This window comes from Cetorhinus maximus, chromosome 20 (genome assembly GCF_964194155.1).
Source record: "Cetorhinus maximus chromosome 20, sCetMax3.hap1.1, whole genome shotgun sequence".
Taxonomy (NCBI): domain Eukaryota; kingdom Metazoa; phylum Chordata; class Chondrichthyes; order Lamniformes; family Cetorhinidae; genus Cetorhinus; species Cetorhinus maximus.
This window is the reverse complement of record NC_135898.1, coordinates 50,280,100-50,304,895: the sequence shown is the minus strand read 5'-3', so window position 1 is coordinate 50,304,895 and position 24,796 is coordinate 50,280,100. Positions and strand designations below refer to the sequence as shown.

Here is a 24,796-nt window from a genome sequence, read left to right as displayed (position 1 = left end):
TGATTTCAATCCCACACTAACACGTTGACTCTTAACTGGCCTCTGAAGTGGTTTAGCAAGGGAGGTTTTCACCTTTTCAAGGGTAACTAGGAATCAGCAACAAATGTAAACCTTACCACACCATGTCCACATCCCAAGAATAAATTTAAAAATACATTTCTATTAAATGAATACATATTCGAGGATTAATCTCACATGATGTGCTATGGGCATCTTACCTTTTTCTCATGCAGAATTCTCTCTTCTTCTATAGTCTCTGTCACAATAGCCAAGTCATCAAGTGCTTTCATGAGCTGCTCATTAGGCACCATCTTCTGAATGAGAATCTGACTTTGCCTTTTAAGTTTCTTTTGTTCCACAAGCATCTGCAATAAAGACAAATAATTTTAAAATGCAATCAAATTTCTGCCCAAATCCATTATCATTATTTTAGTTTTCAGCTAAACTAAAATAGTTTATGACTACTGGTGATCTTGTTCCCTTTGTTATGCACTTTTCAAAGTTTGTTCTTGCCTACCTAGTGAGTCATTTTCATTGTCTTGAGCATCTCAAAGCTAATGTCTGGGAATGGCACCAAGCAGCATGCAGGTCACATGGTCTTTCTGTTACAAAATTTGAATACTTAGCTCAGAGGTTGGAAGCTCCAGTTCCCAGAGCGCCCAGGGCCTACTGCACATGCACAGGCCGGGAAGTGGCTGCACACACATAGTTGGTGTCTTTTACCATCTTTAGGCCGGGTACTGGCCCTGTGCGCCGTGAAACAGCGCAAAACTGGAGATCAGTTGACCTGAACTGGAGCGCCATTACCAAGGAAGGTGTCCCAAGGTGCAGGAAACGGGGAGGGGGACAGGGAGGGGTCCTGGAAGAAAATGTTAGAAGCATATCTCTCAAGACTGAAGTGTTATTTTAAAAAATGAAAGGATTTGGCATGATCTGGACCTGTGAATTGTTAAGGCATAGCGGATGGTAAATGCTGAACTGCTCAAACCCCAGAGGACACTTGAAACAGTTGCCAAAACTGTTTTCGCAATTTGTACTTTATTTCAAAATGCGTGCCTTGAATTCATTAGTAATGAGCCCACCAGGACTTAGAGGTTTTTTTACAAAACTGAATTAAACATTTATTAATTGAAAAAAAAGGTTTTTAAGCACATACATAGGTCTATAAAATGACTACTATAATAACTCCTAGATCTCCTAATTAATCTAGCTCCCAGTTACACCTCCATTAAGGCAAAGTAAAACAACATAGATTTCAACAGACCCAGGCAAAGCACACAATACCCTGGACAGTGATATTCAAAGTGAATTCTCGTAGCTTCGGTTCCTGTAGACAACAGCTTGGTAGATAGAGGCTGGAGGCTTTTCTCACTTGTTAGATCTTAGAATTCCTTCTCCCTTACACATAACCTCATCTCCTTTATACAGATTTCTCCTTTTTTAATGTAAATTCCACTGTTCCAATATGTCTTTGCAACTTTACTTTTTCCATAATATAAATCTTCCATAGTGCTCATATTATCAGTAATCTTTAGGAAAAATAAACACACTGTTTGGCTTAGCCTCTGATGGCTCAGTGTAACACCTTACCATCTCTTTGACATTCATGACTCTGGTTTATCTAAAAAATGCAACTGTCCCTCACACCTCACATTATAAAACTTCAGCCATGTTTGCATATTTATCATTTCAAACCTAGCTTCCCTTCTGATAACTCAAAAGCTCCAGACCAGCTTCCTCTAATTCAATTAAACCCCGCCCCACACACACAACCTCACACAGAGAAACAAATCCAAACCCCACTATTAACCTACCTTTACAATAAATCACAACAATATTATGAAAATTATATTTTATAACAGAATGCCAACATGGGATTTTTTTAAAAAGGTCATAAGTTCACCTTGGAACTGTAAACAAGCAAGCCTCTTCCGAGAAATCACCTGACCTATATGGCACTTGAGAAGGAGTTGTTTGTTTGTTGAACTGCAAAGCACTTTAATTAATGAAAAGCTGGGAGACAAAAAGGCAAACACATGGCTGAGGAAAAAACTTAAAAGTTGTGAACCTGCTTGTTTGGAAGGCAAGCCTGTTGGATAGTAAGCTGAGGAAAGAAGGCTACCTTGACTGGCTCCCTCTCTCTCTCCACCTTGCCTATAATTATGTCTGGCTGTAGCCAGAGAACCGTCATCTGATTGTAACCAGTCTGCATTTGAACCTGCAAGGCTGAGACCAGTGGTGAGAACATCCAGGCATCCATCGGGACCAGCACACGAGAGAACTCCAGGTCGACAGCATTGAGACCCTGTGAACTTTATCCTTTATTTTATAATGCCCATCCTCCAAAGCCCATCTCTGCAAAGAGATTCTGGGCAGGTTTTTTAGTTCGGCAGGCCCGGAAGAGGCTGGGGAATGGACCCCTGACCACGATCGGCCCCTGGCCAATTAACAGCCAGCCCGTGTGAAAGGCACGCTGAAAGGCTCAGCACTGCTGGGGTCAGGGTGGGAAGAGGGTGAGCGCTGAAAAGCTTCCTCAGGGAGTTGAAGAATTTAAATGCCAAAAATAAAGACGGTAAAAACCAGGAAGAAATGCCCATGCATCAGAATCAGTCACTGGAACATACACCAGGTGAAAATTCTGTGCATTTAAAAAAAATTAATATCAGAAACCTTGTCCCATCCTTGGATGAGGTTTCCCCAAAAAGGTAAAGGCTGTCTGGCAATTTGTCCACCCGCCAAACATAACGTTGGATGGGCAGCAAAAAATCACAGTTGATTAATAGGTTAATGGTCTTAATAGGCCTCTTAATTGTTGGCGGGCATGCTGCCGACTCTCATATGCATCCGAAGGCTGAAATATCGCGCGAGTGCTCGATGAGATCAGGACACTTGTCCTCTATCTGTTTGTCCTTTGTTTGTTTGTGTCTGCGTGTGTGCTGGAGGAATTCTTTAGGAAAAGTTAGATAGTGTATTAACAATTATGTGTTATCCAGCACTTGCAACTTGTTAAAAGAAGTTTTGTTTTAAATTAATCATTCTGAGTTTTTGAAAGAAGCCTGGTTAGAGATTCTTTTCTTCTAGGTGTTGGAGGCATAGGTTAGCAATTGGCCATTTTGGTGAGAAAATTAAACATTTAAATTAATGGTATGGCCTGCAGAATAGTTAGAATAATTTGCGCACTCCTCCCATCCCGGTCGTAACATAAATGCGGGATTTGAAATGCGGACAGTGGCTGATTGGATGTGGAATAATAATTGGTAAGAGATAAAAGGACAGAGACTAGGTTTCTTATACATTGGTAGACTAAAATAGTGTTGGAAGTTGCTAAGGCTTTTTTACAGATGGAAGATGTAACCTTGACTAGTTTACAGAAATTAACCGAGAGTGGGCTAATGGAATTGGTGGATGTGCTGCAGTTAGAATTACCTGAAGGGGCAAGGAAAGCAGACCTAGTTGAAATAATAGTGCAGCATTTGAAATTGGAAGGGATACCAGAGAGATCACATTCTCCAGGGGGTGAGCCAATTGAGTTAGCTAAGATCCAGTTGCAAATGAAGCAACTTGAACATGAAAAGGAACTGAGAAAACTTGAATTAGAGGCAAAAGAAAAATAAAAAGAAAGAGAATTGGAATTGAAAAGGCTGGAGGCAAAAGAAAAAGGAAAGAGAAAGAGAAGAAAAGTAAAGAGAAGGAGCAGAAAAGAAAAGAGAAAGGGCAGAAGAGGAAAACGAAAGAGAATTTAGCTGGAACTAAAGAATGAAGAATAAAGAAAGAGAGGCAAAGGAAAGAGAGAAAGAACGAGAAAGGGAATACCAGCTTAAAAGGCTGGGCCTTAAAAATGAGGCCTCTGATGCTGAGGAATGTTCTGATGATGAAGAAACCTCTAACCAAAGCCTAGTGGCGAGATGTTTAAGTTTGTACTGGCTCTTCTGAAGTTTGAGGAAAGGGATGTAGAGGCATTCTTTATTTCATTTGAGAAGGTAGCTCAGCAAATGAAGTGGCCAAGTGAAACCTGGACATGGCTCTTACAGAATAGGTTGGTGGGTAGAACTTTTATGCTTCACTTTCAGAAGAGATATCTATTGGTGGATTATGTAGTAGTAAAAAAGGCTATTCTTAGTGCATATGAGTTAATCTCTGAGGCATAAAGGCAGAAATTTCGGAATATAAGGAAATAGCCTGGGCAGACCTATATTGAGTTTGAGAGGGTAAAGCAAAGTAATTTTGACCGTTGGATATGGGCATTAAAGGTAGAGACAACATATGAAGCTCTTAGAGAAATAATTCTCTTGGAAGAATTTAAAAATTCACTTCCCCCTGTAATTAGACCCCATGTTGAAGACCAGAGAGTTAAAATAGTTAGACAGGCAGCAGAGATGACTGACGATTATGAGCTGGTCCATAAATCTAAACCCTTTTCTGTCGTCCCCACAAACCTGAGAAGGATAGAAGGTGGGAAGATGAAAGGAAGGCAAGTAGACAGGGAGGAGAAGGGACAGCTGGGCATATCCTGGAAACTCCTGCTCTGGCCAGAAAGGAAGGTGCTGAGGGTGGAAATGATTCAAAAGCCGAAGTGTTTCCATTGTAACAAAGTGGGACATGTTCATGCCAATTGCTGGAAGTTGCATGGGAAATCCATGGAACTTGTTGGGGTACATAAGGGTGATTCAGGAAAAGCAGCCCTGACTGAAAGCACAACAGATCAAGTTATAGCATTAGCTGCAGCTGTGAAACCGAATGTGGACACTGCTGCAGGAGAGGTGAATGAGATACATGAGAGTTATAAAGAATTTTTGTCACGGGGAAAAGTAATCCCTTATGAGATAGCTAAACCAACAATCATACTTAGAGATACAGAAGTCACTCAAACATTTTGGCTGGGGAAAGGCATAACGTTTCCACCGGGGAGCACATTAAAAGCTAAAGTTTTAGTCAATGGTATTGGTGGGGAGTATACACCTGTACCTTTGTACCGGGTGCACTTGGAGTGTGACCTATTGGCTGGGACAGTGATGGTAGGGGTTGCTCGCAGTTACCCGTAGATGAAGTTGATTTGCTCCTGGGGAATGATTTAGCTGGAGCAAAGGTAGTAGCTTCCCCCATAATTACAGAAAGCCCAAGTGAGGTTAAAGAGACGGAGCAGTTACAGAAAAAGGTTCCAGGAATTTTTCCTTCATTTGTGATGACCAGAGCAATGGCTAAGCAAAGTCCATCATCAAAGGTCGAAGTGATACAGACAGGCATTTGGCTGGCTGAACCTTTCTTTACAGACTTAGATAATCTGAGAGAGATGTTTAACAAATCTTCTCTAGTTAAGGCTCAACAAGAAGCTGATCCAGAGTTAAGTAAGATAGCACAATCAGCCGAATCTGAAGCTGAGGCAGTTCCAGAATGTTAGAAATGGAATTCTAATGAGGAATGGAGACCTCCTCACAGACCTGCAGAGGAGGAGTGGACACTTGTTCATCAGGCAGTGGTACCACCCAAATATTGTAAAGAGATATTATGGATAGCACATGAAATTCCTTTGGCAGGACATGTAGGGATACGGAAAACTCAAGCATGGATAAACCAGCAGTTTTACTGATCAGGCCTTCATAAGCACATGGTGCAGTTTTGTAAAATGTGCCAGATGGTAGGAAAACCACAACATGCAATCAAACCGGCACCCTTAATTTCAATACGAGCTTCTGAGGAACCATTCAGTAGGGTGTTGCTGGACTGTGTGGGACCGTTACCAAAACTGAAAGCAGGACACCAGTATATGGATACTTACAATTATGGATATGACAACTCGATTTCCAGAGGCTGTCCCTTTAAGGACAATTATGGATAAAGTAGTTATAGAGGAGTTAAGCTAATTTTTTACTCGATATGGATTACCAGTAAAGGTGCAGTCGGATCAAGGTTCCAATGTTATGTCTAAAATTTTTCAGAACATAATGAATAGTTTGGGTATAAAATGGTTAAAGTCCACAGCATATCATCCACAAGCACAGGGAACGTTAGAGAGGTACCATCAAGCTTTCAAAACATGATTAAAGCATATTGTCATGAACATCCCCATGATTGGGACAAGAGACTGGATTTTCTTTTATTTGCTACCTGAGATTCACCAATGGTTTTAGCCCTTTTGAATTAATTTATGGACATGTGATAAGAGGTCCTCTGAAATTAATCAAAGAGAAGTTTTTAGGAGAGGAGGACGAATCCTCTTGTCAGACTATGTGTCTGTGTTCCAGGAACGGATCATGGGGGCCTGCAAAGTGGCTCAAGAACATCTTCAAGTTTCTCAAACAAAGATGAAAGAATGGGCAGATAAACAAGCTGCGACCTGAACATGACAAGCAGGAGATGAAGTGTTAGTGTCATTGTTTTTACAGGGGGAACCTCTGAAAGCACGGTTCAGTGGTTCACACAAGGTAATTAAGAGGGTTAGTAAAGTAAGTTATTTGATAAATACACCAGATTATAGGAAAAAGAATTGGCTGTGTCACATCAATATGTTAAAATGATACCATCATAGGGAAGAAGAAAGGAAGGAGCAGATATGTCAGGTTGTGAGAATAGTGGAGGACGAAAGAGACAATGAGAGTGAGGGAGGACACTCAGACAGTTCACAAATTGAACCTCCTACTATTTGGTTACCTATCACTGAAATATTAGCATAGTTAGATACCATATTTTCATACTTAGTGGTAGGACGAGAAGATCCAGTGGGGTAATTTACAGGATTTAAAGGGATCTGTAGGGATACACCAGGATCTACAACTTTAACCACACATGATATGGATGTAGAGGAATTTTCTCATATAAAACAACATCCATATTGGTTAAGTCCAGAGAAACAAGCAGAAGTGACAGCAGAAATTCAGTATATGTTAGAAAATTACTTAATTGAGACTAGTCAAAGCAGTTGGTGTTCTCCAGTAATGTTCATGCCTAAACCTGAGGGGGCAACTAGATTCTGATAGACTATAGAAAAGTTAATGCTGTAACAAAAACGGATTCCTACCCAATCCCTCGTATGGAAGACTGTATTGACAGGGTTGAGGAGGTAACGAGTAGGTTAGACAAAGGAGAGCCAATGGATGTTATCTACTTGGACTTCCAGAAGGCCTTTGACAAGGTGCCGCACAGGAGGCTGCACAGTAAGATAAGAGCCCATGACGTTAGAGGCAAGGTACTAGCATGGATAGAAGATTGGCTGTCTGGCAGGAGGCAGAGAGTGGGGATAAGGGGGTCCTTCTCAGGATGGCGGCCGGTGACTAGTGGAGTTCCGCAGGGGTCAGTGTTACGAACACAACTTTTCACTTTATACATTAATGATCTAGATGAAGGAACTGAAGGAATCCTGGCTAAGTTTGCAGATGATACAAAAATAGGTGGAGGGACAGGTAGTATTGAGGAGGCGGGGAGGCTGCAGAAGGATTTGGACAGGTTAGGAGAATGGGCAAAGAAGTGGCAGATGGAATACAACGTGGGGAAGTGTGAGGTCATGCACTTTGGTAGGAAGAATAGAGGCATGGACTATTTTCTAAATGGGGAGGGAATTCAGAAATCTGGAGTGCAAAGGGACTTGGGAGTCCTAGTCCAGGATTCTCTTAAGGTTAATTTACAGGTTGAGTCGGTAGTTAGGAAGGCAAATGCAATGTTGGCATTTATTTCGAGAGGACTAGAATATAAAAGCAGGGATGTACTACTGAGGCTTTATGAGGCTCTGGTCAGACCACATTTAGAATATTGTGAATAATTTTGGGCCCCGTATCTCAGGAAGGATGTTCTGGCCCTGGAGAGGGTCCAGAGGAGGTTCACGAGAACGATCCCAGGAATGAAAGGCTTAACATATGAGGAACTCTGGGTCTATACTCGATGGAGTTTAGAAGGATGAGGGAGGATCTGATTGAAACTTACAGAATACTGAAAGGCCTGGATAGAGTGAACATGGGGAAGATGTTTCCATTAGTAGGAGAGACTAGGACCCGAGGGCAAAGCCTCAGAGTAAAGGGAAGACCTTTTGGAACAGAGATAAGAAACTTCTTTAGCCAGAGAGTGGTGAATCTATGGAATTCATTGCCACAGAAGGCTGTGGAGGCCAGGTCATTGAGTGTAGTTAAGACCGAGATAGATAGGTTCTTGATTGGTAAGGGGATCAAAGGTTACTGGGAGAAGGTGGGAGAATGGGGTTGAGAAACTTATCAGCCATGATTGAATAGCAGAGCAGACTTGATGGGCCGAATGGCCTAATTTCTGCTCCTATGTCTTATGGTCGGCAGTGCCACGTTCTTTACTAAAATAGATTTGTTGGAAGGATACTGGCAAGTACCTTTAACGTCACGAACTAAGGAGACATCAGCTTTTGTGATGCCAAATGGGCTATACCAATGCTGAGTAATGCGATTTGGACTAAAAAATGCCCCAGTCACTTTCTAAAGACTAATGAATCAGGTGATCACTAATGTTCTTAACTGTGTGGTTTACTTGGATGATGTATTGGTTTATAGCAATACATGGTAAGGCCATTTAAAACAACTGGAAGCCTTATTTAAACAATTACAGTCAGCAGATCTAGTAATAAACCTTGCAAAAAAGTGAGTTAGCAAAAGCCTAAGTAACTTATTTAGGGCATATCGTAGGGCAGGGACAAGACGTGCCAAGAACAGTGAAGATACAGGCTTTGATGGAATTCCCTGTCCTAAAAGCTAAATGGAAAACCTTGAGATTTTTAGGGATGTGTGATTTCTATCGTAAATTTGTGCCAAACCTCAGCACAATAGCGGTTCCACTAACGAATTTATTGCAAAAGAAAGCAAAGGTGGTATGGTCAAGAGAGTGCAAGCCAGCTTTTGAGAAGCTGAAGGTGATTCTAACTAATGAACCAGTATTAGCTGCCCCTAATTTCGCTAAACCAGTCATGTTGGCAATTGATGCTAGTGACTTGGGGGTGGGCGTGGTCTTATTGCAAGAAGATGAATCAGGCATAGAGAAGCCAGTGGGGTACTTTTCTAAGGGCAGAATTTTATGCCTCATGGGCAGGCGTGCGCCCAACCTGATTGGGTGTAAAATAGCACACAACGACATCGAGTGAGCGTCCCGGTGTCATCACGCATTCGCGATATTTTGGTCGGCGGGCGCAAGCGGGTGCCGGAGCTGCACCCGCCATTAATTAAGAGGCCGCTGAAGGCCATTAAAAAGCAAACTGACGGCAATTTTTCGTTGCCCGTGCGGATTTGTGCTCATCACAAGGGCATAGTGGACAGGCAGCCGGCTGACAATTTCAAAAGCCTCGACCACAGGTGAGATAAAAAAGGTCAGCAGCATTGCCAGTGTCAGTAGTGGGGAGTTTGGTGGATAGTTTGCTGTTGGTGACTTATTGGTAATTGGCAGCTTCATCTCTGTTTGGGGCTTCATTGTTAGCATTTCCAGGCTTCATTTCAGGTCTCTTTGGCCTCTCCAAGGCCTCCAGAGGATTCAGACTGTGGGGACCCTTCCAGGTACCACACAGCCTTCCCTTACCCTGGGAATGGGGATTGTGGTCTCCGCTGGTGGCACTTCCTCTGAGGAGGAAGAGAGGGGCAGAAGGGGGAGGAGGCCAGGTGTCCCAATGCAGCTTCCAGGGAGGGACCTGAGGGAGGAGAGGCACAGGCACAAGGGGCGCAGGGCCAGCAGGAAGTCCAAGGCGGAAAGGACTGCAGGAGACGCCACTATCCTGCTACCAGGGTTTACAGGCGGCGATGCAGCTACCTCAATATGTCTGAGGTGCAATGCCGAAGGAGGCTCCCCCTCTCAAGGGAGACAGTGACCTCCATTTGCCAGATGATTGGGTCTGAGATCAGCTCCAACTGTGTGGGTGACGCCTCCAGTTCTTTCCTGGGCTCAGTGGGGGTATCTGAGTGGAGTCTCCCAATCAGCTGTCCACAGTTGCATCAAGCTGGTGACAGAAGCTTTGTTCAGGCGGGTACTGACCTTTATTCTTTACCGTACGGACGAGGCCAGCCAGACAGAGCGAGCCAGAGGCTTCGCAGTGATTGCTGGCTTCCCCCGTGTCCAGGGTGCCATCATGTGGCCATCAAGGCACCAGCAGGTCAACAGGATGCCTTTGTCAACAGGAAGGGCTTCCACTCCATGAACGTGCAGATAGTGTGTGATCACAGGATGCAGATTCTGCAAGTCTGTACGAGGTACACTGGCAGGTCCTATGACACTCATATCCTTAGACACTCACAGGTGCCGAGGCTCCTCAGTGCTCCAGCCCGACTGGGTGAATGGCTGCTGGGTGACAAGGGTTATCTGTTGAAATGGTGGCTCATGACGCCTCTCCGCCACCTAAGAACAGAGGGAGAGAAGTGTTACAATACGAATCATATAGTGGTTGCATGCTGTGCTCTCCACAATCTGGCACTGGCAAGGGGGGAACCCACTGGAGGAAGAGGATTTTGACGCAGCTGCACAGGTCACAGATGATGAGTCCAGTAGTGAGTCAGAAGAGGAGCACAGTGAGGAGAACGCTAAGGGTATGGAGGCAGACCTTGGTAACCTCCAGGCAGGCAGGGATGCCAGGGATGCCTTGGTCCAATGCTTCTTCAGCTAGGCTATCAAAGATCTGCTTCAACCTCACTCCAGGGCTGCCGCCTCCATCCCGATGTCTGAAATGACCCTTTCATTTGCACCCAAAGTCCACTCAGTGCCTGTGCAATAAAGTATCCAGCCACTCACGTCCAGCGTTACATACTGGTGTACCCTGAACCTGAAAGAAAAAACGTGAAGCATACTTAGGCCATCAGAACCTAAACAAAATTAATGTTATCATCACATTGAAATCTTTATGACATTACAATTATGGGTGTTGATGTCCACACCAGCAGAGATATAAACCAAACATAAATGAACAGAAAATCACCTGTGAACTGCCCCTCTCGTATTCATGGTGCCTTAAACTTACATTTGCGAGTGCTACGTCTTGGTGCACCCCTCACTGGCACCGGCATTGGAGGCAGCCTGCTGACTCTGCTGTCTTGTTGGCCTTGATGATCTTGGCAGTTGTCCTCTAGCCAGTGGAGCCTATGCTGGCCTTGCCTGGGAGGGAGCGGCCAGTGCCATGGCTGGCATTTCCCCAGTCATTGCAGTCTCATCAGATGCCATGGTCACTGGCAGAGGGGCGTAGGAGCTGCTGCCATCATCCAGAGCGTCCTGAGAGGAGCCTGCAGAGACGCTCTAGACCACCCTGCTCACCATGTATGGACAGGCACCTAGCTGGCATACTGCATGCCTCATCCATCTCCCACACTGGCAGTGACCACCTGAGGTCAGTGCCTGTGTGAGGGCTTGCAGGTCCGAGCCCAACCCCAGGAACCCCTTATTCTGTCCCTGGAGTTGCCTCTCCATAAGAGTTACCACTGTCTCAATGGAGGAGGCAGTGCGCTTGGCCATGAAGGTCAACACAGTGCTCATGCTCCGCATGGACTCCTCCATAACGGAGACCATGGCAAGCAGACCCTCATGGATCTCCGCCAGATCCTCCCACACATCCTGCTGGACATCCAGCATCTGCCGCCTAAAGGATGACTCCAGAGGCCCATCATCTGCCTTTGATTGAATATCGTCCTGGTCCCCAGCAACCCTCCGACTTCCCCCTGGGCACTCTCCTGCACTTCAAGCGAGTGTGAAGTTCCCTCACCAATGTGCACTGATGTTCTAGCTGCTGATCTAATGCTCAATGAGGCGCTTGTATCTGCGCTGGTGCCTGCTTCGGAGAGCAGGTGTGACGCAGGTGCAAATGATGCCTGGTGGTTCTCCGGTGTCAGGGGTGGCCCTTCAGAGTCCAGAGAGCAAGCGCCTGCTGGTTAACCTAAAAGGGGGAACAAGGACATGTCATTACTTAAAGTCGTCACATTGTCACTGTGCATGCCAGGCACCCTGGTGAGGCAATGGAGATCTGCATCACGGTGCCATAGTCTTTCAATGATCAATGGGGACTCCAAGTTTCAGGCTCACATCAATGAAGACACTGCACTAGAACAAGCCGAAGGTCTCACCCTCTGTGCATTGCACTCTTACCTTCGTGTGGCACCCCTGCCTCTCCACGCCCGGTTGCACGTGGAGCGTTCTGGCTCTCAAGATCTAGGGCATCTTGCTCGAACCTGCTGAGCAGCAAGAGGTTGGGCTGCCCTCCACCTGTACGTGCCCGCTCTGCCTGGTTGTGGCTCGTCTTCTCCTGAAAGGACAGAGGAGCGTTGATTCGTCCACTCTCTACCTGCAGTGCCATTACAGCCTGGCCAACCCCAGCTGAGGACCACCTCCTAGGGCACACCCGAGTCATGGCCCATGAACCGCAAGACACTCAGCCCAAGCAGCCAGGGCTCACCCCCTTGGCCAGCTCTGGCGTCATTGACAATTGGCACTTAGACTCTAGCATCCATTAAGCTCCACGGGGGGGATGGCCACACCTTAACACTTCTGCACAGTTACCCATGTCAACACGGTACTCACCCTTCCTGAGCGCAGAAGGTCATTGAAGCGCTTCCGGGACTGCACCCATGTGCGCCGTACCACGTCATGGCTGCTCACCAGCGCTGCCACTTCCTCCCATTCCCTCTTTGTGAGGTGCGATGGCCTCCTCCTCCCATCTCTGGGCACAAGGACGTCCCTCCTGCCAGCTACCTCCTCCAGCAGGGCCGCGAGGCACTCATCTGAAAAATGGGGGGGGTCAAGTGCCCACCTGATCTGCTCTCTAGCCTGGCATCTCCAGCCGCCATTTGACTCCATTAAGACAATGCAGAACTGATGTCCTTTCGTGGCAGCCTTTCTGGGGCTGCCTAGGCAGTTTTTAAACTGGCCGCCAGGTCGCCATTGGACTCAGCGGCCAACAGGCACCCGCCCCCGCTCGGCCCTTCCTGTCCAGTGATGAGCCACGTTTCACACCGGGCGGGCCTTAATTGACCTGCCAGTGTGAAATCACCGTCGGGGGCTGACTGCAGGTGACGGGCCGTTTCCTGGCCACTCCCTGTCCCGCCAACCACGCCCGCCTAAGGACCTCAAAGTCCTGCCCTAAAAAAATTAAATCGGCATCAAAAGAGATACTCTATGGTAGAAAAGGAAAGCCTGGGATTGTTACTGGTTCTTAAGCAATTTGAGGTATATATCCGTCATGGCTGCAAAGAAACATTAGTAATACTGACATAACCCTTTCACCTTTGTGGAAAAACTTAAGACTCAGAATGACAGACTGTTCCGATGGAGCTTGCTAATACAATCTTATAACATGAAGATTTTTCATATCGCTGGGAAGGATTTAGAAGTGCTGATACATCAAGAATGTAAATTTTTAATAATCGTCTGGAAAGCTAGAAAGTCAGAAAACAGAACAGGTTCTCTATCAGGCTGAGTGCGAGCATGTTGAATTCTGTTTATATGTTGTACATATTTTTTTCTGTATACTTTGCGATGAAACACATTTACAAATCGTGTCTTCTCTCTTAAGGGCGGAGTCATGTAAGAAGCATATATCTCAATACTGAAGTTTTCTTTAACAAAATGGAAGGATTTGGCACGCTCTGGACATGTGGATGCTAACCTGGGTTTTTTTTTAAAAAAAGATCATAAGTTCACCTTGGAACTGTAAACAAGCAGGCCTCTTCCAAGAAATCACCTGACCTATGTGGCACTTGAGAAGAAGCTGTTTGTTTGTTGAACTGGCAAAGCACTTTAATTAATGATAAACTGGGAAACATAAAGGCCATCATATGGCAGGGGAAAAAAATTAAAGTTGTGAACCTGCTCATTTGGAAGATAAACTTGTTGGAGAGCAACAACAGACCTTGACTGGCTCCCTCACTCTCTACCTTGCCTAAAATTGTGTGTGACTATCAACCTGTAGCCAGAGAACCCTCACCTGAGTATAACCAGTCTGCATTTTGACCTGCAAAGCTGAGACCAGTGGTGAGAATTGTCGAGGCATCCACTGTGACCAGCGGCCTGTCTTCACATGAGGGAAACTCGTCCAGACCCTACGGCCTTTACCCTTCATTTTATAATGCCCATCCTCCAAAACCCATCTCTGCAGAGAGACTCTATCTGTTTGTTCTATTTTTGTGTGTGTATGCTGGGAGAATTCTTTATGAAAAGATAGATATTTATACTTCCAAATTATAATTGTGTACTAACCAGTACTTGCAACTTTTTAAAAGAAGTTTTGTTTTAAAATAAATTAGTCATTCTGAGTTTTTGAAAGAAGCCAGGACAGAGTCTCTTTTCTTCAGGGTACTAGAGGTATAGGCACACAATTGGCCTTTTTGGTGAGAAAATTAAACATTTAAATTAATGGTACAGCCTGAGGAGTAGTGGAGCTTGATAATTCACGCACTCTTCTCATCCCGGTTGTAACAAAAGTCTCAAACAGGGACAAAGCAGGGACCAGAAAGAGGTCCCAGAAGTCAAAGTTAAGTTAAGAAGTTAAAAGAAAGGAGCAGAGCAATAGGCTCTGAGTTAAAGATAGAGAGAGCTGCAAGGAGCAGACGAAGTGAAGTGGGCTTGAAAGAAGATCTGAAGATCCGAGGAAGCAGCCGAAGGTTGGTGACTCCTCACTGCAGGCCTTTTGGGCAGTGGTGTATTGCTTGGCATGGCCAAAGATCTGAAATTGTGCTTGGAAGGTGAAGCTTGAGTGTACTCGGAGATCCAGTGGAAAGGAATCTCGGAAAGCAAGACTGAAACCCTGGAGGTGGAGCCTTATTGAAGCCATCTGAGTGGGACCAATGTTTGAAGAGAATTCCATGCCAAGCTCTCCAAATGTGAAGGTTGGAAACCCTCATGAGAAAGACAAAGTTTCTGTGAGACTGGTTGGCTCAATGTGACAAATGTTTAGGGGGTTGTTGAGAAATCCATGGAATCTGCTTTGGTTGCATCTGTCATTTACTTTGTCATATGGTGCATCTGACTACAGTTCGCCTGTTAATTTGTGTGCCTCATGCTTACCCTGAATATTAGAGTATAAGCGAGATATTGTAAATTGTTTTATCTTTCTGAATTTGTATGCGTCTGTAAAGATATTGCTGGGGTAAAGGAATAGTGTGATCTGAATCATTTTCTTGTGTTGGTATTGAGATCTTTCCAACCTTTTTGTCTGGTGTAATAAAGTTCATTTTTTTCTTGTTTAATAGGTGTTTATTTTTGTGTTAAAAGTTCATCAGCAGACTCCTGTGAATTTGTTCAATAACTTTCCTCCAATGTTTCTAAAAAGCAGTTAGGATCCATCAAGCCAGGTTTCACTCCAGGATCTGACTTGTCCAGTACTAACATAAGCTGGGATCATGAAATCCCACTCAATTATGCTGTGCTCATGATTAACTAATTTCTTCTCAAATTGCATTCATTACCTATGCTTTCATTTTTGGCTGACTTGCCAACTCTTTGTTCTATCAATTTGGACGTTCCCAAAGACTGGACTCTCTCTCCAGTCCTGTTTTATTTCTTTTTAATGATTTCTTCCACTATATCCAACTCCATTCTCTTGCTGACGATTCCACGCTACATTCGGCACATTCTTTGTTAGTCGCTTAATAATACAGAACTTTAGTATTGCTGAAATAAAGAGGCATGCTGTCTAAGCTTTTCATCTTGCACTCATCAGGGCAGATCACAAGATTACCAACAGTAAAGGGAACAACAATTTATAGTGCATGAGAAGAGAATGCTGATTGGTTGGCAAGTGACCTCTGTTTGGTAGTGGCATTGCCATGGAGAATGCAGCAAGGAACAGTTAACTGCCAAGAATTTGTCTGAATTCAAACCAGGCAGGTCCATCTTTCCTTTTACTCATTTACGGGATGTGGGCATCGCTGGGCCAGTATTTATTGCGCATCCCTAATTGCCCTCAAGAAGGTGGTGGTGAGCTGTGTTCTTGAACCACTGCAGTCCACATGGTGTAAGTACACCCACAGTGTTATTAGGGAGGGAGTTCCAGGGTTTTGACCCAGTGACAGTGAAAGAATAGCAACATATTTCCAAGTCAGGATGGCGAGTGGCTTGGAGGCGAGCTTCCAGGTGGTGGTGTTCCCATGCATCTGCTGCCTTTGTCCTTCTAAAGGTAGCAGTCATGGATTTGCAAAGTGCTGCCAACGGAGCCTCGGTGAGTTTCTGAAGTGCATCTTTTAGATGGTCCACACTGCTGCTGCTGTTCATCGGTGGTGGAGGAGTGAATGTTTGTGGAAAGGGTGCCAATCAAGTGGGCTGCTTTGTCCTTGATGCTGTCAAGCTTCTTGAGCATTGTTGGAGCAGCACTCATCCAGACAAGTGGGGAATATTCCATCACATTCCTAACTTGTGCCTTATAGGCGGTGGGTAGGCTTTGCGGAGTCAGGAGGTGAGTTACTCGCCACAGGATTCCTAACTTCTGACCCGCTCTTGCAGCCACAGTATTTATATGGTTAGTCCAGTTCAGTTTCTGGTCAATGGTAACCCCCAGGATGTTGATAATAGGGGATTCAGTGATGGTAATGCCATTGAATGTCAAGGGGCGAGGGTTAGATTTTCTCTTGCTGGAGATGGTCGTTGCCTGGCACTTCTGTTGCGCAAATGTTACTTGTCACTTGTCAGCCCAGGACTGGATATTGTCAAGGTCTTGCTGCATTTGCACATGGGCTGCTTCAGTATCTGAGGAGTACGAATAGTGCTGAATATTGTGCAATCATCAGCGAACATCCCCATTTCTGATCTTATGATGGAGGGGAGGTCATTGATGAAGCAGCTGCAGATGGTTGGGCCGAGGACGCGCCCTGAGGAACTCCTGCAGTGATGTACTGGAACTGAGATTATTGACCTCCAGTGACCACAGCGATCTTTCTTTGTGGTAGGTATGACTCCAACCAGCGGAGAGTTTTCCTCCCAATTCCCAGGGACTCCAGTTTTGCTTGGGTTCCTTGATGCCACACTCGGTCAAATGTGGCCTTGATGTCAAGGGCTCTCACCTCACCTCTGGAGTTCAGCTCTTTTGTCGATGTTTGAACCAAGGCTGTAATGAGATCAAGAGCTGAGTGGCCCTGGTGGAACCCAAGCTGAGCGTTAGTGAGCAGGTTATTGCTAAGCAAGTGCCACTTGATAGCACTGTTGATGACACCTTCCATCGCTTTACTGATGATCGTGAGTAGACTGATAGGGTGGTAATTGGCCGGGTTGGATTTGTCCTGCTCTTTGTGTACAGGACATACCTGGGCAATTTTCCACATTGCTGGGTAGATACCAGTGTTGTAGCTGGACTGGAACAACTTGGTTTGGGGTGTGGTAAGTCCTGGAGCACAAATCTTCAGTACTATTGCCAGAATATTGTCAAGGCCCATAGTCTTTGCAGTATCCAGTGCCACCATTCACGACTGGACACAGCAGGATTGCAGATCTGATCTATTGGTTGTGGAATTGCTTAGCTCTGTCTATCACTTGCTACTTATGCTGCTTCGCATGCAAGTAAACCTGTGTTGTAGCTTCACCAGGTTGAAACCTCATTTCTAGGTATGTCTGGTGCTGCTCCTGGCATGCCCTCCTGCACTCTTTATTGAACTAGAATTAATCCCCCAGTTTGATGGTACTGGTAGAGTAGGGGATATGCCAGGCCATGAGGTTACAGATTGTGGTTGAGTACAATTCTGCTGCTGACGGTAGCCCACAGCACCACATGGATGCCCAGTCTCGAGTTGCTGTTTGAAATCTATCCCATTTAGCACATTGATAGTGCCACACTATACTGGAGGGTATCCTCAATGTGAAGGCGGGACTTCGTCTCCACAAGGACTGTGTGGCAGTCTCTCCTACCAATACTGTCATGGACAGCTGCATCTGCAGCAGGCAGGTTGGTAAGGTTGAGGTCAAGTATATTTTTCCTCTTGTTGGTTCCCTCACCACCTGCCACAGACGCAGTCTAGCAGCTAGGTCATTTTGGATTTGGCCAGCTTGTTCTGCGGTGGTGCTACTGAGCCACTCTTGGTGATGGGCTTTGAAGTCCCCCACCCAGAGTACATTCTTCACCCTTGTCACCCTCAGTGCTTCCTCAAAATGGTGTTCAATACAGAGGATCACTGATTCATCAGCTGAGGGGCGGTGTGTAGCAATCAGCAGGAGGTTTCCTTGCCTATGCTTGACCTGATTCCATGAGACTTCATGGGGGCCAGCATTGACGTTGATAACTCTGAGGGGAACTCCCTCCTGACTGTATATCACTGTGCCGCCCCCTCTGCTGGGTCTGTCCTGCTGATGGGATAGGACACACCCAGGGATGGTGATGGTGGTGTCTGTGAGGTATGATTCTGTGGGCAGGATCTTCCCCCCGTTAGAGGAATTGTGTGGGAGCGAGCGTGAGTGGGCGGGTTCCCGATCGGCGCCCCTGCTTGGGGACACGCTACCATTTTACATGGGCGTGATGTCCACCAGGAAGCACTATGCGCTCCCTGTGCGAGAGGGGGGGCGGGATTCCCTGAGCTGGGAGTGCACTCTTCCATGCATGCGCGCGAAAGAGCGCACAGGTCTCCCTGAGGCGAAGTGCTGCCTCAGGGAGATTGGCTCAGGTTTGAAACATTGAGTAAAGATTAGAAAAAAAATTACTGACATGTCCCCTCATGTGCCACTGTCACATGAGCTGGGACATGTCAATTTCTTTTATTTAGACATGTAATACAAATTTTAATACCCTCATGAAACCTCATCCTGCCCATGGATGAGGTTTCATGTTTTTTCGGAAGCTCGCTTGGGCTCCCGGCCTGCCCGCCAACCTTATGGTTGGACAGGCAGGTCCATTGATTGATTCAATTATTTTATTAATGGCCTTAAGTGGCTGCTGACAGGTCGGCAGGGCTGCACGCCCGCTGACCTGAAAATGTAAATGACGCAGAGTGACGTTGGGCCCCGCCCCCGCTCACCGACCGGAAGATGCAGCCCTGTGAGTATGACTATGTCAGGCTGTTGCTTGACTAGTCTGTGAGACAGCTCTCCCAATTGTGGCACAAGGCCCCAGTGGTTAGTAAGGAAGACAGGATTGGGTTTGCCATTGTCGCTTCCAGTGCCTATGTCAATGCCGGGTGGTCCGTCTGGTTTCATTCCTTTTTATTTACTTTTAAGCGTTTTGATACAACTGAGCGGCTTGCTTGGCCATTTCAGAAGGCTTTAAGAGTCAACCACATTACTGTGGGTCTGGAGTCACATAGTAGGCCGGACCAGGTAAGGATGGCAGATTTCCTTCCCTAAAGGGCATTAGTGAGCCAGATGGGTTTTTACGACAATCGACAATGGTTTCATGGTCATCATTAGACTTTTAGTTCCATATTTTTATTGAATTCAAATTCCAGCATCTGCAGTTGTGGGATTTGAACCTGGGTCACCAGGGCATTAATCTGCGTCTCTGGATTACCAGTCCAGTTGTCTTATTGGTCAAAGCATTGCCATGGGGACAGCTGTCAATGAATGGCTAGCTAACCAGTCAACACTCTCTTCTCATGTTGTTCCCTTTACTGTTGTTAATCTTGTGACCTGTCCTGAACAGTGTGAGATAAAAAGCTTACTCAGCATGTCTCTTTACATTCTTTGATATTGCATACACAGTGTTCACATTCTTCAGTTCTCTCACAGTCCAATGACTAAATCACTGCATTTTCATCTCACCTATACCATTGAGTGGGGCAATCAAAACCCAGTTTTAATTCTTCAGTGTTATTTCTTGTCTCTTTCAACTACAACCAATGACAATTTTCTATAACCACAGCAATTTTCAAGTCAAATTCATTTTTGGGCAAAGGCATTCTCCCACCCAAAAATGTTGGCATCATTCTGCGCGTATCAGTTTCATTTGCACTTATTTGTGATGATCTGCATTCCGAGGCGATCTTTCAGTCATCATTTGACATCTAATAGCGATCAAATGAAATCCTTGACCTGAAATGAAATCACACAGCACCCAAACTATATCAATAGTGAACATTCATCTGCCTTCAAAGTAATCAGACATCACTGGTGCTCAGCTGACATCATTGATGTTCAGCTGACATGGAATGATACTGAAACAGCATCAATAGCATCAGCAAAGGCATTCAACTGACGTCTTAATGCTTAGGTTGTGGGAAACTGTTAGTGATCACAGTTAACAAGTACCAGATTTTTCTAAGTCCCAGTGTGTAGATTGTTTAACATCAGTGCATATTGACTATAGTGATTATTATGGGGGTGCGAACTCGTCCGCCTCCCAGATTTTTGATTGAATTCATCCTGAAGGGTGAAGTAAAGTGAAATCGGTATCGTTATGCAAAACGTACGTGGAATCAGGACACATCGACAGATTTTAAAATTAATTTGGGCACGTACCCCAGATGATGTGCTGGGGGACAACCTGGATGTCCAAGCAAGGACTGCATGGTAATAACCTGGGAAGTTTAAACTTCCGATGGGCAATTACCCTGCGCCTGGAATCCTTCAAAACTTGGATTTAAATCGGCAACTTTTGATGATGCTGACTTTCTTAGCAAATAGTTACAGGAAAAGTTAGAAGGATTAAAACCACTTCTAACTCCTGGGTAACTATGATCCTCCAATTACCACCTCCTGACCCCCCGAACCCTCTTGACCACCCCCAACTCCTCCAGACAAACTCCCCCAGAATAGATACAACAGCTACCACCTACCATCCACTTCTTTCCCCCACCTCCTTCCCCGGTCAGCCGGAACCACAACCGATGGTGAGGCCTGCTCTGCTGCAAGTTTCCAGCTGGTGTGGGACCAGCAATAGGGTGAGAGCAGGGGAAGTGATCAGGTTGGGTTGGGGGAATGGCCCAGAGTTCGGGGGAAAAGTGGCCCACAGATCAGAGATAGGGGGGAAATGGGCCAGAGATTGTCTCGGATTGGGAGGGGACCGCCCGGAGATTGTCGGTGGGGGTGGTGGGAAATGGCCCAGAGATCGCCGGCAGTGTGGGGGGCGGAGGTGTTGGTGGTTAGGTATCAGACTTGGTGGAGTGGGGTAGAACCCGAGACTTGGTGGGGGCAGGTGGCTGGCATAGAGGCCCATGCTGGTACATTTCTGGCAGGCTTGTGGGCGTGGGGGTCCCAGCCAGCCTGAGAGTTGGGTGTTGCTGACTTCCGGCAGGGGAAGGAGAATCAGGGAAAAATTGCCTGGGGAAGGGGGGAGCGGTGGAGAACTGCAAGATTGTGGGTTGTAGCCACACATTAGGCAGTATATCCTTTTTCCTTTAAAACATTTTTATTCACAATGATCTGATCTTGTCCCTTTTCAGGCGTAAACCTTGCTGGGATGTCCAGCTTTCTTGGGCAGTAGCATGGCCTGGATGTTGGACAGGACCCTGCCCTGGGCTGTGGTGACTCCTCCCAGCAGCTTGTTGAGCTCCTCGTCATTGAGGATGGCGAACTGCAGGTGGTGGAAGATGATGTGGGTCTGCTTATTGTCCCAGGCCACATTTCCCACCAGCTCCTGGATCTCGGTGGTCAGGTGCCCAGGAACTGCGGCCAAGTAGATGGGGGCTGTTAGGAAGAGAGGTTTTTGACCCAGCAACAGTGAAGGAACAACAATATGTTTCCAAGTCAGGATGGTGAGTGGCTTGGAGGGGAACTGGCAGGTGGTGGTGTTCCCATCTATCTGCTGCCCTTGTCTTTCTAGGTGGTAGAGATCACAGGTTTGGAAGGCGCTGTCGAAGGAGCCTTGATGAGTTGCTACCTTCTTTATTTCATTATATAGTTTTAAATTTAATTTTGCTGCACTCTTATTTCTCAATGGTGCCACATTTACTTTGTTACTTACATTGCTGACTATTTCTTTATCATCTCTCCTGCACCCCCTCTGGCGAAGCATCTCTTGCTTATTCCTCCAGAATTGGTGACCCTGGCAGAGGTGCTGGAGAATGATGCCAGTTCAAGTGGAACAGGTGAGGGAAGTTCTCGGGAAAAATTTTGAAATAAGCGGTAATATTTGTTTATTTTCCCCATCCTAACATGTAGCAAGCTACACTGATATCCTCCTGATTGCTTTGATACCTATAATGCCTAATGATCGCTTTTGCACGCGAATGATCACTTCCACAACTTTAATGAGTTCTGATGACTTTTGAACGTTTTAAGGCGCATTGATGACTCCAGGAGTGGGAGTATTAGGATGTTAATCGAGTGTTTGGTTGATGACAATGAGCACTGCTTTTGCAATCAAGACTCATTCCAAATTACACCAGTCGATGTCAAATGATGCACAGACTGTTTAGAGCGCAATTGAATGCAGAATCGATGTCAACATTTTCTGGTAGGGCTAGGTTATTGGTTATTCCATCCTCTATTGTAACCAAAATCTCAAGTTATTGAGACAACTGTCCTTGTTACCTTTTTACAATTGCCTCCAGCTTCACCATATTGTGCCACAAAGATATAAATCTCTGACCTGAAAAAGGCATACAACCACTCTGTCTAAAGTTGTGCAACTGACAAGTCTGTTAGTTCAATCATACGGCGAGTAACCAGACTTTAAGGTAGCTGATAAATTCTGACAGCCAGGCTCACAAAGCCAGCCAAATTGCCAAATCATATACTTTTATTTCTTGCTCATTGGTTTGTCCCGATTTAATTTTTTGAGCCAGAAGGTTTGGAAAGGGTTGTTCTAAATGCTGTTGGCATATTGGTGGACACAATGTAAAGAAGAACATTGTCAGCATTGGCAGCCAGCATTAGGTGGAAATTCACATGTTACATTGATGCAAGCATTATAGGTGGCTGCAAGGTTCCATTGTACGGACTTAATTAGTTCACCAGGGCTAAAATTTGGACACTTCAGTCCGAGATAATGCTTGAAGAGCTGGCACATTCTTGGGAGAAGATCATTTTTCTAGCATCTCAAGCAGAAAACTGTACATGAGGGTGGGGTGGAGAGAGGGCTTGAAAAGAAAGAAAATTAACTGAAAAATGCTAAATTAAATGGAAACTTGTTATATCCCTATGTGCTTATCTGATGATTATATCATATACAATTTAATTAGCCAGATTGGCTAATCTGACTTTCATTATGACATTTTGTCTATGTACCTGAAAAGAAAATACTAGTTAAGATGTTACTAAATAATGTATGAATAATAAGCTTTCAAAGGAGTGAAATTGTGAAATACAATTTGGCACCAATTCTGGGATCGTACCATATTTTTTGTAGTCTTGAAAGTGTCTCTAACTGTTCAGATGCACTGCAAAGAATAGGTCTGCCATTGATTTTCATACCTCATGGGCAAAGGACTCTGCCTCCTTTCGAAGGTCCTTCTCCAGGTCCAGACTTTTTTCCAGGTCCTCATATTCCTCCAGGGCCATAATGGAAACTTAGAGAAACACAAATATTCAACATGTTGTCATCGATTCTCTTACATAGTTATGCCATCACATTTTGAAGCAAAAGTAATTTTCTCTATCAGTGAATCTATTCACTTTTAAACATAAATTCAGACACAATAAATATATGTCTGTAACATATGCCATGTAAGCCTGAGTGTAAACTGAAGGAATATTTGTATTAGTTTTGTCCCTGAATGCCACTAATGGATTATTAAAAATTAATTTGAATCTACATTGATCACTAGTACTTATGTTCTTTTTAAAACCCTGTTAAAATTCTCTCCCTTTTGAAATGTAAAACAGAATGTTTAAAGCATCTATATGGCAGCAGCATTTAACTTTACAGAAATTTATGAGTTTGAGTTCCCAAATTTGTATTAAGCACAAGGGCAGCCAACGTTTTTATTCCTAAATAACTCTGTTATTTGCTTCAGTTGAGTAAGTTTTGCTTCTTCTCAGTCACATCACTAGATGGAGCACCAGATTTTTTATTGATGGAATTGAGGATGTGGGCGGAGGAACTGGGTGGACATTGTCCAGCTCCCTTATTTGAAATGAAATTTCATCTACACTGATCATGAAGAGGTTTGCTCATCAGACTATTTCATGCTCTAGGTTAAAGAGCGATACACGTTCTCCAAAATGACCTGACAAGAGACGAAACAGCAAGGAACACTGTTACATCCAGATCTACCTTGTTTCTTAATTCCATTCATACACAGCTGCAGCTGAAGGGGAATCACTAACTGCTTTTATCATAAGATAACAGCAGAACAAAATTGGGAGTTTGTTTTTTTTAAATAAAAGAAATACAGGTGCAGTGTCTTAAACCTGGCTATCCGAAAATCGGCAATGTCCAAACGCCAGACATTTTTTTAAAGCTACCATGCTTGAAATTTAATCATCATAATTAAAATAACTTACTGGCCTGTTTGGTAATGTGCTGCATTGGTGCACCAACTAGTTATCAGCTTCGCGCATCTGTCTTTTCCCATAGTCTAAGTGGTCCAAGAGACCCTTGACCCAAACCAACCTGGCCAGAACTGCCTGACCTGAACCACCCAATCTGAAAACAGGCCAGATCTGAAATCCGGCACAAACCTGGTCCTGAGGTTGCCATTTTTGAGACACTTTATCTAGTAGCATTATGTAGCAACATCCTTAATTAAAAAATAGTCATCAGGTTAAAAGAAACTCAACTCTTTGTGCCAGCCTATGTGGTAAGTTTTCAGCTCTCCCACTACTCATCTATTCCACCAGTAAAGCTGCTCCATTATTATTAATAGCGTTGCTACGATAATACTAATCCTAAAATACTAAGTTAAAGCATAACTTTGCACAAAATAAAACGTTCAAACACTTAATTTTTTTTGCCCTTATCCTTTTTATTTTTTGCCTGTAATTTTTCTTTCTTTATATTGACTTCAATTTTACTCTTCTACATGCTGTATCTGATACA

General features: G+C 44.8%; 1 protein-coding gene across 5 annotated transcripts in view; it reads right to left on the bottom strand.

Moving 5' to 3' along the window:
• Positions 1-24,796, bottom strand: part of shtn1 (shootin 1) — a 99,015-nt gene that overhangs the window by 17,214 nt on the left and 57,005 nt on the right. For all 5 annotated transcript variants that reach the window (XM_078564652.1, XM_078564650.1, XM_078564651.1 and 2 more), the window contains 2 exons: positions 23,230-23,324; positions 219-365 (listed from right to left, as the gene is read on the bottom strand). In XM_078564652.1, the coding sequence (XP_078420778.1) occupies positions 219-365; positions 23,230-23,324 (242 nt within the window). The remainder of the gene's footprint in view (positions 1-218; positions 366-23,229; positions 23,325-24,796) is intronic.